This window comes from Cibotium barometz, chromosome 34, assembly GCF_041138505.1.
Source record: "Cibotium barometz isolate CiBa-2024 chromosome 34, ASM4113850v1, whole genome shotgun sequence".
Lineage (NCBI taxonomy): Eukaryota > Viridiplantae > Streptophyta > Polypodiopsida > Cyatheales > Cibotiaceae > Cibotium > Cibotium barometz.
The window spans coordinates 6785207-6802426 of NC_141079.1; the positions used below are offsets into that span (position 1 = coordinate 6785207).

At 43.3% G+C, this 17220-nt stretch overlaps 1 protein-coding gene across 1 annotated transcript in view; it reads right to left on the bottom strand.

Moving 5' to 3' along the window:
• LOC147618662 (uncharacterized) overlaps positions 1-5161 on the bottom strand; it is a 61308-nt gene extending 56147 nt beyond the window's left edge. Inside the window, exon 1 of the mRNA XM_086773691.1 lies at positions 4348-5161. Within this exon, the coding sequence (XP_086629817.1) occupies positions 4348-5016 (669 nt within the window). The 5' untranslated portion in view covers positions 5017-5161. The remainder of the gene's footprint in view (positions 1-4347) is intronic.
• Between the last annotated feature and the right edge of the window lie 12059 nt (positions 5162-17220).

Below are 17220 nucleotides of genomic sequence, written 5' to 3' on the forward strand. Positions count from 1 at the left end.
AATGAGGTTAAAGCTCTATGTGTTGGTCCTTGGGACATGATGCACTCTCCCCTTCATGCAGCATGCTATGTATTGCATCTTATATGGAGAGGTAAGGGACAAGAGGCAGACGTGGAAGTTCAAAATGGATGGATGATGCTCATGGAGCGCTATACACATAGGAACGTAGCAGAGCAAGGAGCATTGATAGATGAATTGGATGATTACACGTCCTTAAAGGGTACTTTTTCTCGCCCACTTGCCTTAGATGAAAGTAGAATACATGAAGGAGTAAAGTGGTGGGAGTCTTTTGGTGCAAGCACACCTAAGTTACAGCAGCTTGCCATTCGTGTGCTTTCTTTGGGAAGTACGGCTTCCCCATGTGAGAGAAACTGGAGCACTTTCTCTCTCATACATACCAAAAAGAGAAACAGGCTCAAACCATCAAACACTAAGAGATTGGTTTACATACACACCAATCTTCGACTGGTATCCAAATCAAGGCTAGAGGATTTGAGAAATTGGTCAACAAGGAGAAAGATGATAACAGACTTGTTGCTTCACAGGAGGTTCGTGAGAGTATAGAGGATGAGAATATAGAGAACATGCATGCAGCAACAAATGCCAATTATGTCCAAGCTGAAGCTAGCAATGTGGAGACGGATGAGGATTACACTTCATCTTCTTCCTCCGATAAGGAGGATGAAGAATGATAATTAAACATTTTGTTCAGTAGGTGATAGGCCTCATACACGGGCACTTTTTACCTTGGCTGGACAAGGGTTTTTTCCCCGTGTGAGCACACTTTAGTGTGTTGGGCTTTTAGCCTTGGGACTAGAGTACTTTACTCTTTAGTACTCTTACTTTTGTACTACACTTATGGCCATAATGTGAGTACATTTCCAGCACTTTTCAGTTTCAACTTTCAATGTCCATTTTGAAGTTCTAAATGTGAACTTTGAAGTTTATGTGTGTGAGTTGTGAGTCATGACATTTTGATTGTGAGATGTGTATGTTTGAATTTTTAGTCCCTAGCTTTAAAATTCAACTTTCAAGTTTCATGCCACGAATGCATACTCAACCACCCTCGTTGCATTCTTTTGCAAACTTGGCATTCTCGAATGCGAATGCGCGCATGCAAAGGATGCATGCAACTATGGTTGTCTCCACCGAGCCACGAGCTAAGCTAACTAGTTGGACGTGCCGACCAATCTCTACCTCGTGACGTCCCATACCGCCACGAAGCTACCCTTGCGGGCCTCGAGACTGCTGCAAGCCTTGGCTGCATAAAGCAGGTGCACGTCTGTACTAGATCCAGGCTCCTTACCATAGAGCTCTCACAAAGACATGCGAGACTTTATGAACTAATGACTAACCTTGGCCACCCTTTTATAGACTCTTGGCTGCTCATCGGGCGTCCACACTTGGGCGCCCGTCCGTCCATACTTGGGTGCCCACCCGTTAGTCTATCCCTAACCCAACTCGCCAATCAGCCTGCCTAGCTCCAAGCTTCCCCAAACCTCAAAGTTAGTCTTGTGTGCGGGTGGCACACGGTAGATACACACTGTGCACATGACATGGCTGAAGGTGTCTCAGGGTCAGTTAGCAATCAGCTACTGACAGTCTTGGGTTTGTTGTGTTGGATCTTAGTGTTTTCTGAGGTTTTTGAGAGTGAAGTGGTGTCAGAGGACACTAGGGTGATGAGTTCTCAGTCAGGTATGAGTCAGCTGAATCAGCTGGTTGAGCTCTTTCAAGTTGGTAATCAGCAGAAAGTCAGCAGGGGAGAGCTGATAGGATTAGTGAAGTTCTAAAGCAAGAAACTTGAAGTTTCAGTTGGTAGTCAGTAAGAAGTTGTCAGGATGCACAGCAGAAATGAAGACAACTACTATAGAGAGCAAAACACAAATGAAAGAGTGAGAGAGAGAAGTTGTGTAACTCTACTATATACACTCAAGAAAATCCCGGAATACGACTGGAGATTGTGGGGGGCAAGGGGCCATTTTATTGTTAGAAGTCATCTCTTGTCTATTTTTATACACCAAGGCCTTTGTTGTGGGTGTGCCCACCCTTATGAGGTGTTTTATCATTTTTCCTCACTCCCCGCATTTTTCCCCTATTTTTCTCCATTTTTCCGTGGTGTGGATGGATGCCAGATGTTGGCAAGAGTCTCTGGTGGCTGGCCGACTGCCCATTCAGCAGTCGTGTGGCTAGCCGACTGCTTCAGGCAGTCGTGGAGTTTTCTCTACTGGCCGACTGCTTCATGCAGTCGTGGAGAGTCACTAGTGCTGGCCGACTACATGCATGGGGCATATAAATAGACCCCATGCTCCCCACCACTTTTGTATCATACTCGGGATCTTCTTGTGTATATAGAGCAGAGTTACACGCCTCTCTCTCTCCCTCTCTTGTGCTGTGATTTTCTGCACTGCGTTTTGCTCGTGTTCCCAGATTTGGTCATCATCTCCGCTGCGTATTCTGACATGGTATCACAGCATAGGCTCTAGATAGTTCTTGGGATTTGTGTGAGCAAGAGAGGGACTGTTGTGTTGCTGATTGGTGGACTGTTTGGGACTGTTCGGGAAAAGGAGAAGCAAGAGGACGGCGGGCTGATTTGCTGGACAGCCACTTGCAAGTGTTAGTTCTTCTTTGTTCCCAGCCACCCACCCTTTTCAGAGTACATCCCCGCAATGGCAGATCTATTTGAGATGGCCGAGAGGCATGTGAAGATCCCGACACTCCCCACGTTCCCAGTGGGACCGTCAGTTGGACGGGAGCAACTACGGCATATGGAAGGTTATGATGGAATCTGTTCTGCAGTCTTACGACCTCGCTGATTTCATCGTTGTTGGGTTCCACGGCCGGAAGTAGAGGAAGGGGAAATACTGTCGATCCGAAAGGACCGGGAGGCTCAGACACAGATGTGGGATCGTGTCAACGCCAGGGTCCGTTCGTTTATCTTTCTCAACTGCACACCGCAGGTAATCAATCATGTAAAGCATATGACGCTGGCCAGAGGTATTAACAAGCTGCAGGCTCTTCAACAGGAAGTTCTTCAGGCTGGGAAGGAGATATCGTCAGAGGACATGGCCATAACGTTGCTGTCACACTTGCCCTCTCAGTACTCAGCATTTTACTCGTCTTTGATTACCAGTGGCAGACTCAGCACCATCTGGGGTGGAGCTTGTGCCCATGGTCCTGGACCAAGAGGAACGATTCACGAACCCTCCTCAGGGTGGAGGTTCGGAGGTCTTAACTGGCCAACGGTCGAAGGCCGTAACACAGGCAAAGGGAAGGCTTCGTCGGAGAAGTCTTCTGAGAAGAAGTCCGCTACTGACCGCGAGAAACTAAAGGCAGAGAGGACCTGTAATGATTGTGGCGAGAAAGGCCACTATTGGAGACAGTGTCCCAAGTGGAAGACCGAGAAGGGAGAAGATTCCTCGGCAGCAATCATGAAGACTCTGGCTTTTGTGCACCTGGAGGTGGTGGAAACCGATGTTTCATTTTCTTCAGGCAGTTCACAGTGAGGGCAGTCTAGTCTTTTAATCATAAATAACAAAAACCATATAATCATCCATCATCAATGTCAAATGATCATGATTCATAGACCATGGTCCACTGTCCATGATCCATGATCCAATCATCCATCATTCCATGCCACAAAAAAAAAAACCATACATGACACTACATAAAAAAATTCATCAAAAGAGTCGCACAGATTTCGACGTTGGATTTGGGACAAAAAAAATGTCAATTTTGCTTGAAAAAAACGCACGTTTCCAAGTTTCCTTCCCTGTAGGAAATGCGTTTCCTAACTACTATGGTCAGCTATCGGCAGCAGCAGCTACTACCAAAGTGGTGTGCTGAACTAGGTTTTCCTAACCACAAAGGTATATCACCTCCTAAAGATATTTCTCATGTTCCTATATCCAATGGCTATTCGTAACTTTTTTGGTCGGGAGAGGACCTAGTTAGAGCCAAGGTCTTCAAGAACACCATCCACGCCAAGGGTGCCAGACAAGTAGGGCTAAAGTAGGCAGCCTAATTGTCCAGCCCTATTGCCCTCCCAAGCTCTTGGACACCAATGGTCCTGGGCATTTGCCACTGCCCATGATTGCAGCTATAAACCTTCATCCCCCCTCTCATTTATTACACTCCTCACCACAGCTCCCAAAAGCCCTCTTCCTCTTAGCCACATATTCTGCCTTCCTTAACTATCCAAGTTCCCCTCCCAAATCAACAGCAATTTTTGGTTGTTTGTTGCGCTTTGGAAATCAATCTATATTTTTAAGGATTATATGCATACCTTTAAAGGCAGAAATTCATATAATATGCAAAAATATAAACGGATTTTGAACATTGTATACATACCTCGAGGGGCAGCTCGAACCAGAGTACGTTGATGTGTCCGTTGAAGACTGTGACGGTCTGCAAGGGCAAGGCGCCGCTATAGACATCAGCCAGGAGTGTCAGCACGTTACTACTAGCAATTTGGTAACTGCTGAGTTCAAGAGTAGCATCAATTTGGGAGGCACTGAGGGCTTCAAGGTCGCCACCGTGCGACTCGACCTGGCCGATCTTGTCGCCTTCAAACAAGATGCTTACCGTGACAGTCTCATACGTGACCCCTAAGAAATTAGGGTTTCGAGCCTGCAGGTGTAGATCTAGGGTTATGTTTAGATAGACCTGCGGGATGAGGGAGTCACCCCTCTTGATGTTGAAGTGGATTTTGCCCAGGGTGATTTTTGTGACCGTCATCTCCAGCGAACGCGGCCAGGCAGCAACTGCGGCGAGGCCCAACAGGAGTATGATGAAGCAGGCGCAGCTGCTTGCGCAGCAGCTGCCACATCGGCGTCGCCGCTGCCTGCGAGGAGGCAGGAGTGGAGTTAGGTATGCATATATGGGTTGTCCATCGACTGTTGTTGTTACTGCAGGGTAGCCAACAAGAGGCTGGACTTCTTCTACTTCTCGTAGTGATCGGTACACGGGAGGGGCGCTCGCAGGTGGAGTGCTGCTAGATGAACAAGCGCTCAGAACCATGGTCTTCACTCTCGAAGAACAAGAGAGAATAGTCTAAGTCACGGTATTAAATGTCTGATTTAGCACGTGTCCACCTCAATCGCGTCTCCAACACCATATCATACATCTACACTGTTTGACATGTGCTGTCCCAGGTCTGCTGAACGCGTATTAGCACCGCCTACAGCGGCTGCTTTACGAGAACCACTCACAGAATCACATCTTTATCTCTATAATATCTTAACTAGTATTGGACCCGCGCGTTGCTGTGGTGGCAGGTAGAGTTCCAGAAAAAATAGGCTCGTTTTTTCAAGATTTAGGTCATGTTTTAAGTAAACACAATACATTATTTCAAGTGACTTCATAAATACATATCTCAAAATAACATCCATGTCTCATAGATTTATAGCAAAAACAAAAATATCATAGTAATGTAGCATACGAAGATGCAAAAAAGGACCAATATTACATATTCTCAAAATACACCACAAAATACGCATTCTCAGTCGGTAATGTCAGAATCAACAAATTGAATTCTTCTCTTGTGAGAAGGATCATTCATTTGTCTCCTCACAATACGCTCTCTATTGTAAAGCGGTGATCCATCCTGCACATGCTCTACTATCGATGAATGCAAAAGACTGTTGAGATATCGAGCTCGTCTAGTGAGGCGGTGGCCACTGATGACCCGCCTGGGGATAGGCCCCACACTTACACCACTGGCATGGTCGGTGAGATCTTGGGTGATATGCGGCCAGTGGGATGACAGGCTATGTGATAGCCATTCTAGAGACTGCTGGCATAGTTATAGCGCCAGCTCATTTAGTCGGGTTCACACTACAAAGAACCCGTGTATGTATTTGGTTGAGTACCTATTGTGTGTACTCTTATCTTGTATATGGTGTGTTGAGTGTTGAGCAGAGAAGAAGAAGATTTTCAGCCTCTCACCTTGTGTGTTCTCTATTAGGGTTTTGTGAGTGTGTGTGTGTGCTTGCAAGAGCTCAAGCTCGCTTTTCATGGTATCAGAGCCTGGTTCGTGCTAAGGGATGAGCTGCAAGCAAGAGAACCACAGGAAGCGGTACGAGGGCAAGAGCTACAACTACTCTTCCCTATTGTGTTGGTGACTACACCCTTGTCGGGAGCTCTACGGGAGGCACCAGCAAACGGTCTCTGATTGAGGAGCTTTCTTCGCGGGAGTAAAGCTATAGGGCAACTATATAGTCCCATCGGACTTCGATTTTCAGGCCGAAAACGCGTTTCGGGCGCGTCTGGACCTCCGTTTTTCAGAAAGCAGACGATTTCGAGCACTGCGGGTAAGTCATCGATTCTCTGCAGAACTCTGTTTTAAGAACTGCAGGAAGACAGATTGATTGTGCAGACACTGTGGGTGCTGCAAAGAGGTCTATAGTTGCCATTGGGTGTATGTATGCACATTGAAGTCACTGGTGTGACATTTGAGAGTACTACAGTACCGCTGCAGAAAATACAACATTTGTGCAGAAAAAAAAACCAGAGTGCAGTTTCTGGTAAAATTGTGTGTTTGGCAAGATGTTAAATGATGGGATAACTCAGATTGTGACTGAGAAGCTTGATAAGAATAACTTCCATGCTTGGAGGTTCAGGTTGACGAGTTTCCTGATGGGAAAAGGCTATTGGGACTACATAGAAGGTGAGCATGAAGAGGCACCGGAGATACCGCTATTGGGACTACATAGAAGGTGAGCATGAAGAGGCACCGGAGATACCGGCGGATATAAATCCGACTGCTGCTCTGCAGATGTGAAAGAGTTTAAAGATTGGAACCAAGGAGCCAGGAAAGTTATGTATTGGCTCTCCATTAGTATACAGGACACCATGATTAGGCACATTCAGGATGCCAAGTCCCCCAAGGAGGCGTGGGACACCTTGGTAAAGCTTTATGAAACAAATACTAAGGCACGTAAGATATAGTTGAAGAATGAACTTCATACTGTGGAGAAAAAGAGCATGTCTGTGAATGACTATGCGTTAAAGATAAAGGGTATTGTGGAATCCCTTGCATCTATTGGTGTGTCAGTAGATGATGATGATAAGGTGGAGGTCTGTTTACGTGGTCTCGGGCCACAATACAAGGCGTTCAAGACGTCTATTCAGACTCGGAAAAACATTCCCAACTTTACAGATTTGGTGTCTATGCTGATTATCGAAAAGAAGAACTTGGGTGAAGACCAACAGTCTTCACAAAGTAAAAATAGTTCAGAGCAACAGGCCTTCTACACGAGTTCAGGAAGAGGACGAGGTAGAGGAGGCCGTGGACGCGGTCAAGGAGGTGGCCAAACAGGTAATCAGAATTATGGCCAACAGCAGCAGCAACAACAACAGTCCCAGAATCAACAACAACAACAACAACACACAGGTGGAAGAGGCAAATTCAGAGGCAGGGGGAGTCAAAGAGGCCGTGGAAATTGGCAAAGACAGTACAATGATGCACGTGAATGCTACTATTGTGGTAAGCCTGGACATGTGCAGGTAGAATGTTATAAGAAACAGGCTGACATGCAAAATGGGAAAGTGCAGCAAAACAACTATGCATCCTCAAGCAGAAATAATGAGGATAATGAAAGGTTGTTTGTTATGCAGCATGTCGTGAATGCCATGTCTGAAAATGTTGATGCAGCACAAAAAGATAATGTATGGTATGTGGATTCAGGTGCTTCGAACCACATGACGAGTCATGGGGAGTGGTTCAAGGAGATGAAAAACCCGGAAAGACCAGGTTTTGTGGAAACAGGGGATGACACTACTCATCCAATTGCCCACGTTGGAGATGTGCCATTGTCTATGCAGGATGGCAAAGTGAAGTACCTTGCAGATGTACTTCATGTACCGAACATAACAAAGAATCTGGTTTCAGTTGGCCAGATGATTGAGCAGGGTTTGCAGGTTCGGTTTAACCCTGATGGGTGTTATGTTGAAGATTTCAAAGACAAGTGCAGGTTGGTTGCAAAAGGCAACAGAGTGGGCAGAATGTTTACATTAAATGTAGACATGCCTGAAATGAGTGCTGCGATGTTTGCAAATGGTTCAGGAGTTGTTGCAGACACAGACATATGGCATAAAAGAATTGGACATGTAAATGTGCAGAGATTGAAGTCTGTGCAGACAAAAGGAATTGTGACAGGGCTGCCAAAATTTAAAGTGGAAGGTATGCAGAAAATATGTGAAGCATGCCAATTTGGGAAGCAAACAAAGCATGTGTTTCCACGTAACAGATATGTGAGCAGAAATGCACTAGATGTTGTATGGGGTCCTACGAAGACCATATTTATGGGAGGCTATAGGTATTATGTGACCTTCATTGATGACCACACAAGGAAAGTGTGGGTATATTTCATGAAGGAGAAGAGTGAGGTGTTCACTCACTTTCAGAATTTTAGAGTTTTGGTTGAAAAGCAAACAGGAAAATATGTAAAGTGCCTAAGGTCAGATGGAGGGGGAGAGTACTTCTCCAATGAGTTCTCTGAATTTTTGTAGAAGAATGGTATTCGGAGACAGTTTACATGCAGATACACTCCGCAGAAAATGGAGTTGCTGAGCGGAAAAACAGGCGCATTGCTGAGATTGCGCGAGCATTGATGGAAGAGAAGAATATGCCGCATTGCTATTGGGCTGAGGCTGTTTCTACAGCAGTATACATCATGAACAGGACTCCAACTGCAGCCATACATGATGTAACTCCAGAGGAGAGGTTTACTGGCAGAAAACCAGATTTGTCTCATCTGAAAGTCTTTGGATGCATTGCATATGTGCATGTGCCAGATGAGCTGAGAACTAAGCTGGATCCGAAAGCTGAAAAATGTGTGTTTATTGGATATTCCCTTGAGCAAAAGGGATACAGGTGTTATAACCCTGCTACACGTGAGTTGAGGGTAAGCAGGGATGTTGTCTTTGATGAGATGAGCAGCTGGTATGCTGCTGAAAAAGAAGTTATTGGGGCTGATGTGAGTGGAAGTGTGGTTGCACAGAATGCAGGTCAGCAATCACAGTCTTTGAGTGGACTAGGAGAGTCCTCATCTAGTGGGTCTATTGATAGACCATGGAGTGGCAGGCTGCGTCATAATACCAACCCTGCAAATGTGATTACTACATCACGTAAAGGAAAAGAGAAAGTGGTTGAGCCCCTTGGTATGCCCGACATTTCTGCAGGGCATTCTCATGTTGATGGAGAGTCTAGTGGCTCAGATATGAGCCTTGATGAGGAGCATGGGATTCCAGCTATGAGAACACCTGGTGTAAAGAAGGCTATGGAAGCCATGAATGAAAAGCTGCGAAGATCTGGGAGAGAGAAATCCTGTGCAGAGATTTACCTATGATGGTTATGTGGCACATCACTATGCATATATGGCAAAGGTTGTGCAGGTTGTTGAGCCCACATGCATTGATGAGGCTGTTGGAAATGTGTGTTGGGAGAAAGCTATGGATGAGGAGATGGATGCACTATATGGAAATGAAACTTGGGATTTAGTGCAATTGCCTGAAGGCAAGAAAGCCATTGGATGCAAGTGGGTGTACAAAGTTAAACATAACAGTGATGGAAGCATAAACAGGTACAAGGCTAGATTGGTAGCCAAAGGATATGCGCAGACATATGGGATTGATTATGAGGAAACTTTCAGCCCAGTTGCCAAGATGGCAACGGTGAGAGTTGTGATAGCAGTGGCTGCGTCAAAGCAATGGTCTTTACATCAGATGGATGTAAAGAATGCATTCTTGCATGGGGATTTGCAATAAGAGGTGTATATGTTGCAGCCACCTGGTTATGAGGATGTAGGTCACCCCGAGCATGTTTGTAGGTTGAAGAAAGCCTTGTATGGCTTAAAGCAAGCACCAAGAGCATGGTCTGACAAGATTTCTGAATATCTTGTCACTATTGGCTTTCATGTAGCCAATGCAGATTTCTCACTGTATGTGAGACATGGTGATAGAGGAGTTGTGCTTGTTGTCATCTATGTAGATGACTTGATCATTACGGGGGACCATGATGCAGAGATCTTTGATGTAAAGATCTTGCTTAGACAAAAGTTCGAGATGAAGGATCTGGGGGAGCTCAGATATTTCTTGGGCATTGAGGTGATTAGGTCACCACATGGTATTGGATTACTGCAGAGACAGTATGGCTTGGACATGTTGTCCAAGTATGGTATGACAGGCTGTAAGCCTATTTCTGTGCCATTGGATCAGAATGGCAAGTTGAGTGCAGATTCAGGAGAGATCTTGGAGGATCCTACTATGTACAGGAGCATAGTAGGAAGTTTGATCTACATGACGATCACGAGACCAGATTTGAGCTATGCTGTTGGGTTGGTGAGTCAGTTTATGCAGGTTCCACGGAAATCGCATTTGGATGCAGTGAGACGCATACTGAGGTATGTGTACTTTGCATTGTGGACTATTCTATGAGACTGGGACAGAGATATGTGTACATGGGTACACAGATGCTGATTGGGCTGGTAGTATCTCAGATAGAAGATCTACCAGTGGATTCATGTTTTCTTTGGGGAGTGCTGCTGTGACTTGGAGCAGCAAGAAGCAGCCTACGGTTGCTCTATCGAGTACGTAGGCCGAGTACAGAGGAGCTGCTATGGCAGCATGTGAGGTAGCTTGGTTGAGGAAGCTACTTGCAGATTTGGGTCTATCAGTGGATAGACAAGTTGTCATTTTCTGTGACAACATTAGCAGTATACAGTTGGCTAGGAATCCAGTCTTTCATGCTCGTACGAAGCACATAGAGGTTCACTACCACTTCGTCAGAGAGAAGGTCTTGGCAGGAGACCTTGACCTTGTTTATGTCAGCACAGAGGATCAGGTAGCTGACATCTTCACCAAAGCATTGGGTACAGAGAAGCTCCGCAGATTCAGGGCTTCACTTGGTGTACATGAGATGGAGTTGAGCTCGAGGGGGAGTGTTGAGATATCGAGCTCGTCTAGTGAGGCGGTGGCCACTGATGACCCGCCTGGGGGATAGGCCCCACACTTACACCACTGGCATGGTCGGTGAGATCTTGGGTGATATGCGGCCAGTGGGATGACAGGCTGTGTGATAGCCATTCTAGAGACTGGCATAGTTATAGCGCCAGCTCATTTAGTCGGGTTCACACTATAGAGAACCCGTGTATGTATTTGGTTGAGTACCTTTCATATTGTGTGTACTCTTATCTTGTATATGGTGTGTTGAGTGTTGAGCAGAGAAGAAGAAGATTTTCAGCCTCTCACCTTGTGTGTTCTCTATTAGGGTTTTGTGAGTGTGTGTGTGTGCTTGCAAGAGCTCAAGCTCTCTTCCCCCCTGCATCTTTTCAAGGACCTGCACAAACGACACAACGATAAATCAAATCTCAAAAGGACCTGTACATAACGACACATCGATTAATAAAATCTCAAAGGACCTGCACATAACGACACATCGATAAATAAAATCTCAAAGGACCTGCACATAACGACACATCGATAAATAAAATCTCAAAAAAATCTTATAATAGAAAAACATAATCAAAATTACCTCATACAATAGAACATCGAGTGGATGGTACATGAGGAGCTCTAGTATAAAACCCATAACGAATACCGATGGTCATGAGATGGATGTAAGTGTTAGAACTCGTTGTTTCTTACTATTAAAAGACTAAGGTCATGTAAAAGGATAAGGAAAAGTGAAGCAAAATGACCTATTCTACACCACAAAGGGGCCTAATCAACCAAAGCTCTAGATACCATGTTAGAATTCGTGGTGCTCATGCTAGATCAAGTATGTGGAGAAAAGGGACTCACAAAATACAAGAAAAATATCTTGCTTATTAAGTTATTTATGAATACAACTAGGCCTTGCTCAATGCCTAAAAGCCTCCTAGCTCCACCTTTAAATAGGTGAGCTAGTGGACCTTAAGTCCCTTCACACACACACCCTTCTCCTACCGTTTTACATGACCTTAGTCTTTTAATAGTAAGAAACAACGAGTCATCGGGTACTGAATACCCCTCAAATGATGCAAAGCATCTGTCCATCTCTCTCCAAAACAAATAGACACCCCACTCCTCATCAGGAACACCGATCCCATATATCTCGATGCCTGCGTCGACAACTCTTACCATAAACGTATCAATGTCATGCAATATCCCAAAATCAAAGCATAACAAATAGGTTATACAATTATTTACATATAGGTTCAAAAAATATTTATACAATGCCTAACAATTACACTTATACTTACCCATCCCTATAAGCATCAATCATAATCCCTGCTATGTGACCCGCAGTAATAGGAGCTGACTATAACGGTGGCTCTGTACAAATAGACATCAGTATAGAATGTCATGCTCCATAATCAAGAAAAGTTATGCAAATATAGAGAATAACTCACCTACTATCCTCGACAAAGGCATGTCCAATGTAAAGGTAATCTTAGACATGTCTGTCAAAACATAAACAACAAAAATAGGTACTTTTACTATGGACAAATATGTATAAAAAAAGAAATCACAACAAAATTAATCAAATTGCAGAACTTAAATAAGAAACCTGACTTGTCACTCTGAAGTCATCAAGATCTCCTTATAAACAATATTGTTTGTTGTAGGTGTATAACTTTGAAGATCATCAAATGAAGACTCCACATTAGCGTTATCCTCAAGTAACACCTTCACAGAATGAGGAGACCGTGCTCGTGAGATAACACGACATACAATTGCCCATGAGTAAACACTGGAGTCACCAAATACAACCCCAAGACATTTAGGGTTTGGCCTTGCGATTTGTTTATTGACATGCCAAATGCCAGCCACACGGGAAAATGTCTTCGTCTCATGGTGAATGGTAGTTGGGTCTTGGTGCATATAAAGGTAATCCGTGGAAGAAATACTCTTTCACCAACTTTAGTACCACCAGTGATGATTTCAATCTCCAAGACTTTAGAGTGAAAGGCCTTACATATCATCTGTGTACCATTACAGAGTCCACGTCTTAGATCCAAGTTACGAAGCAAAATAACAGGAGCTTCTAACTTTAAAACCAAGCAGTGAGGTGGATATCCGCCCCGAAGGTCGATTGCATTCAAAAATTCTGTGAAATATAGGAATGAATTTTCATCATTTTCAAGAATTGAATCTGCACTGAAATATTGCTTAGGCTCACCAGGCATTACATCCAAAGCTGTCTTATTCACAATATCCACTTGACTGTGTATCAGAGCAAGAATAGCACGCTCACTAAAGTATGAATCATATGTCGTAGTGATAGCCAATTCAGAGTATACCCAATGTACCAAGTCTTTAAGAGTCGATCTTTGCAAGACCATATTACTTGGTAGTGTCACCATCGTATTATCATCGCTACAATCTACTCCATTCCCAAAATTCATGACCCACTATTTTCATTGCATCCATTAGTATTGCTTGATTGAATATGCATATTTCCAGTTAACTTTAGAACTTTGATAGAGTTCCATAGAAAGGAATGACACAATGCTGCATTAACAATATCTTCACGTCTTCCCTTCATAATAACAGGCAAGATTTGTCTAAAAGCTCCCCCCATCAATACAACCTTTCTACCAAATGGCTTATCTCAGAATAATACATCTTGTAAGCTCCTATCCAATACTTCAAAAGCATAACGATGAATCATTGGAGCCTCATCCCAAATAATGAGCTTACAAACTCTCAAAACCTCTACAAGTTGTCCATGTACAGGGATTTTGCAAGTTGAAGAATTGTTTAGCTCCAGAGGTATCTTGAATCTAGAATGTGCAATACGTCCATTCGCCAAGAGTAGAGAAGCAATACCTGACGATGTAGTGGCCAAAGCAACATGCCCTTGTCCACGTACTTGCGCAAGCAAGCAATTATACAAATAGGTCTTACCCAATGATCCCCCTGGACCATCTAGGAAAAAAATGTCACCTACATCTGTCGCAATTGCATGCATTACAGCATCGAAAGCAACACGCTGGCTATCTATTAATGTTGACTCCATAGCACTTGACAGGTTAGATTGTTCGATAGTATCAAAAGATCTCTTTTCCAAAAGCAATCTATTTTCACCCGACTTCCAAATCAATTCTATTTGGTTCAAGCATTCCTTCAAAATCTGCCAATCTGAGCACAAAGAATTTCTTCTAAATGCAGTAGTGCATGAGTTTCAGCTGAACTGACCCCTGCTTCTCGATAACTGGTATAGAAAATCTTCTATCATTTCTTCTCGAAATCTCTCCCACAATATTCCTGGACAGGAAGGCTCACAAAATAGCAATATAGTACCAAAAAGACATCTCAACTGCAAGGCATTTTGCATGGATGATGCTTCCTCCATACATGCAACCCATTCAGAAACATCTTCTAGTATCCCTCTGGCAATGCAAGCTGCCTTGAAAGAAGGATAGATGTGACCATTGAGCGAACACAAATCTTCAAATGACTTAGATCCTTTACATGTTGTAAGAAGTAGGTGAACATAGTATGCCTCACCTGCCAAAGGAGTTACAAAAGTACATGCGCCCTATAGTGTTTCCAATCTTTCTTTTGGTCCATTTCTTCAACCTAGAGTTCCAAACCCATTGTTGAGGGAAATCACGATACAATGTATTGTTTGCTTCAGGATGTTGTTGATTACAGGTAAACCATTCAGTCATGGTAGTATTGCCTACATTTTTCCTCTAAAAAACATTGCAATATTATCATCATCTCTGAAGATAACATTATGACCCCCATCTAAGTGTACCTGCAACTGTTGCACATCAAGCTTCTCATTGTGTAAATCATACTCAAATAGTCTCCAACATGCCTCTCATGCACAGAGACATAACGTGTATCCAAATACCTCTGAATCTCATTGACTACACAGGTAGCATTAACATCCCTACCTTGTACATTGCTAAATCTTATTGTTGCTATGTCATGCCCCTTGTATATGTACTTGTAAAGATATTTCACTGCTGCTATTGTTGAGCATATTTCCACATTTACATGAGCATTATATGTGACTAAAAGATAAGGGTTATATAGTACAACCCATCTATTATCAACATTACACTTTTTCAATGCCACAATTCTTCCATCATTTCGACGCATATACACGGGGTAACCACTCTCATCCACAGTAGTCTCTTGTGCAAAAGCTCGTGGATAATTCCTTGTGCATTTCCCTTTATCCATACAAATTGCACTTGGATTGAATAGACCACAGGGCCCATGGATATTGCAATGCAACACGACATCATGCAGAGTAGGAAACATTTGCTTGTCAGGCAATTCGACACATACTAATCTGTCATAGTCTTGGACAGTCATAGGTTTATGGGCACTATCCAAGATCAATAACGTGTGTGAATGAGGCAATCCTCTTTTTTAAAACTCAATAACACTCACATATCCAATCACCTTACCAAAGAGCTCCTTCTTCACGATATTTTTCATCATATCTGAATGTTTTTTGGTGAAATACTCTAGTAGTCAAATCAGGCCGATCACATGCACTTTGCCCTGGGAGTAAAGCATCTAATACCTCTGGCCACTTTGGGTTACATGTGAAAGTAATGAATAAATCGGGCTTGCCCTTTCAACAAACAATTGCCATGGCATCCTAATAAAGTTGATACATTTGTCGTGGCCCACTAGTAAAACTGGAAGGTAACACTATTCTGCTTCCCACTGTCCTTCCTGCAATACCACTTCCACTTCCTTCTACATGAAGCATGTCTACTAAACCACTATAAACCTCTGAACGCAAACTTTTTCTACTATGGCATAGCCAAGATAATCGTGACTCTTCAACACTGCAATAGGCATCAACCATAAACTGTTGCAACCTTCCACCACGTAGCAAGCATGCATTTGTATCTGGGCGAATTTGCAATCGATAAGCATAGTATTATCATTGAGTTACACAATGACCATTTCTCAATGCACTCACTTGTGCATCAGCATAAGGGATTCTCAAGTGCCATCCGTCCTCTCCTCTTAGAAATAACATGGCGTACAAAAGAGGCATGTAGCACCTATGCAAACTAGAGATGTGTTTGCATGTGCCTTCTCGAGTATGTAATAAAATATCATGACAACCAACATTATGATCATCACTTTGACCAATCATGACACCAGCAATCTCAGAAGCTGTTGGCATTGAGTACTGCCTAGATGTGGATTTCATCTCACATATAGTCATTTTCAATTCCAAACTCGGATTGTCACTCAACATTCTTCCCACATACTTAAAAGCTTGTGCAAATGGATTAGAAGTGTGCATCATGGATTGAAGTGCTCCTAGGGTCATGGATTCCAATCCATTCATGACACCTAGTTGATTTTGTAATTCATGTGCTCAGTATCAAACACATACAACTGTGCAAACTGTGGCTTAGGATTGTACATATTATTGGGGACCAAGGACCCAATGATGAAAAAGCCAACATACTATTATAAGCCCTAATGTTTTCTCAAAATTTTTTACTTGTAGTGTCACTACCAATCAAAAGAGACCTTAATGGCTTAGGTGGTTCAGCAAGTGAAGGAACAGACACACGCCCATGTTTACAACAATATTTGCCAAGAACCTATCCACAACTCATCTTCTTTTTACTTGCCCATAACTGTGCTCCACAAAACCCACACTCATGTGTCATCCCTGCTAATGAGTGGCTTAAATTGCACGAATATACCAAAGGCCAAGTAGCTGCATGTATACCTTGTACGGGCGGGAGTTCATGGAGGATAGACAAAATCCCTCCCTTTCTTTTTTCAAATACATAAGAGGGAATTTCTCCAATACTCTCCCTTCTTATTGTATTAGAAAATGAGACTTCTCTCTCTTCATGGGCAAAAAAGGAAGACATTGTAATTGCATTACCCTCATTTACTCTTCTAGCTGCATTATAAGAGGTCATATTTCTAGCGATGCAACGATGGTACCTTCTTGTAAGTCTCAAACTTTCAACCAATGATATCCCTGAATAAACTCCACTTGCCATTTCCCTTGTTATTTCTTTCAAAAGAGTCCTATTCCTAAGCAATTTCACGGCGAAAACTTCTACCACTCTTGTTGAATATCCTTTGATCTCACGGACAGAAAATAACAACATTGTAGTTGCATCACCCTCATTTGCAAATTCTAATACACTCTCATCCTCTGCCACTACTCTCTGACCACCTACCAATACACTTTCATCCTCTGCCACTACTCTCTGACCACCTACCAATACA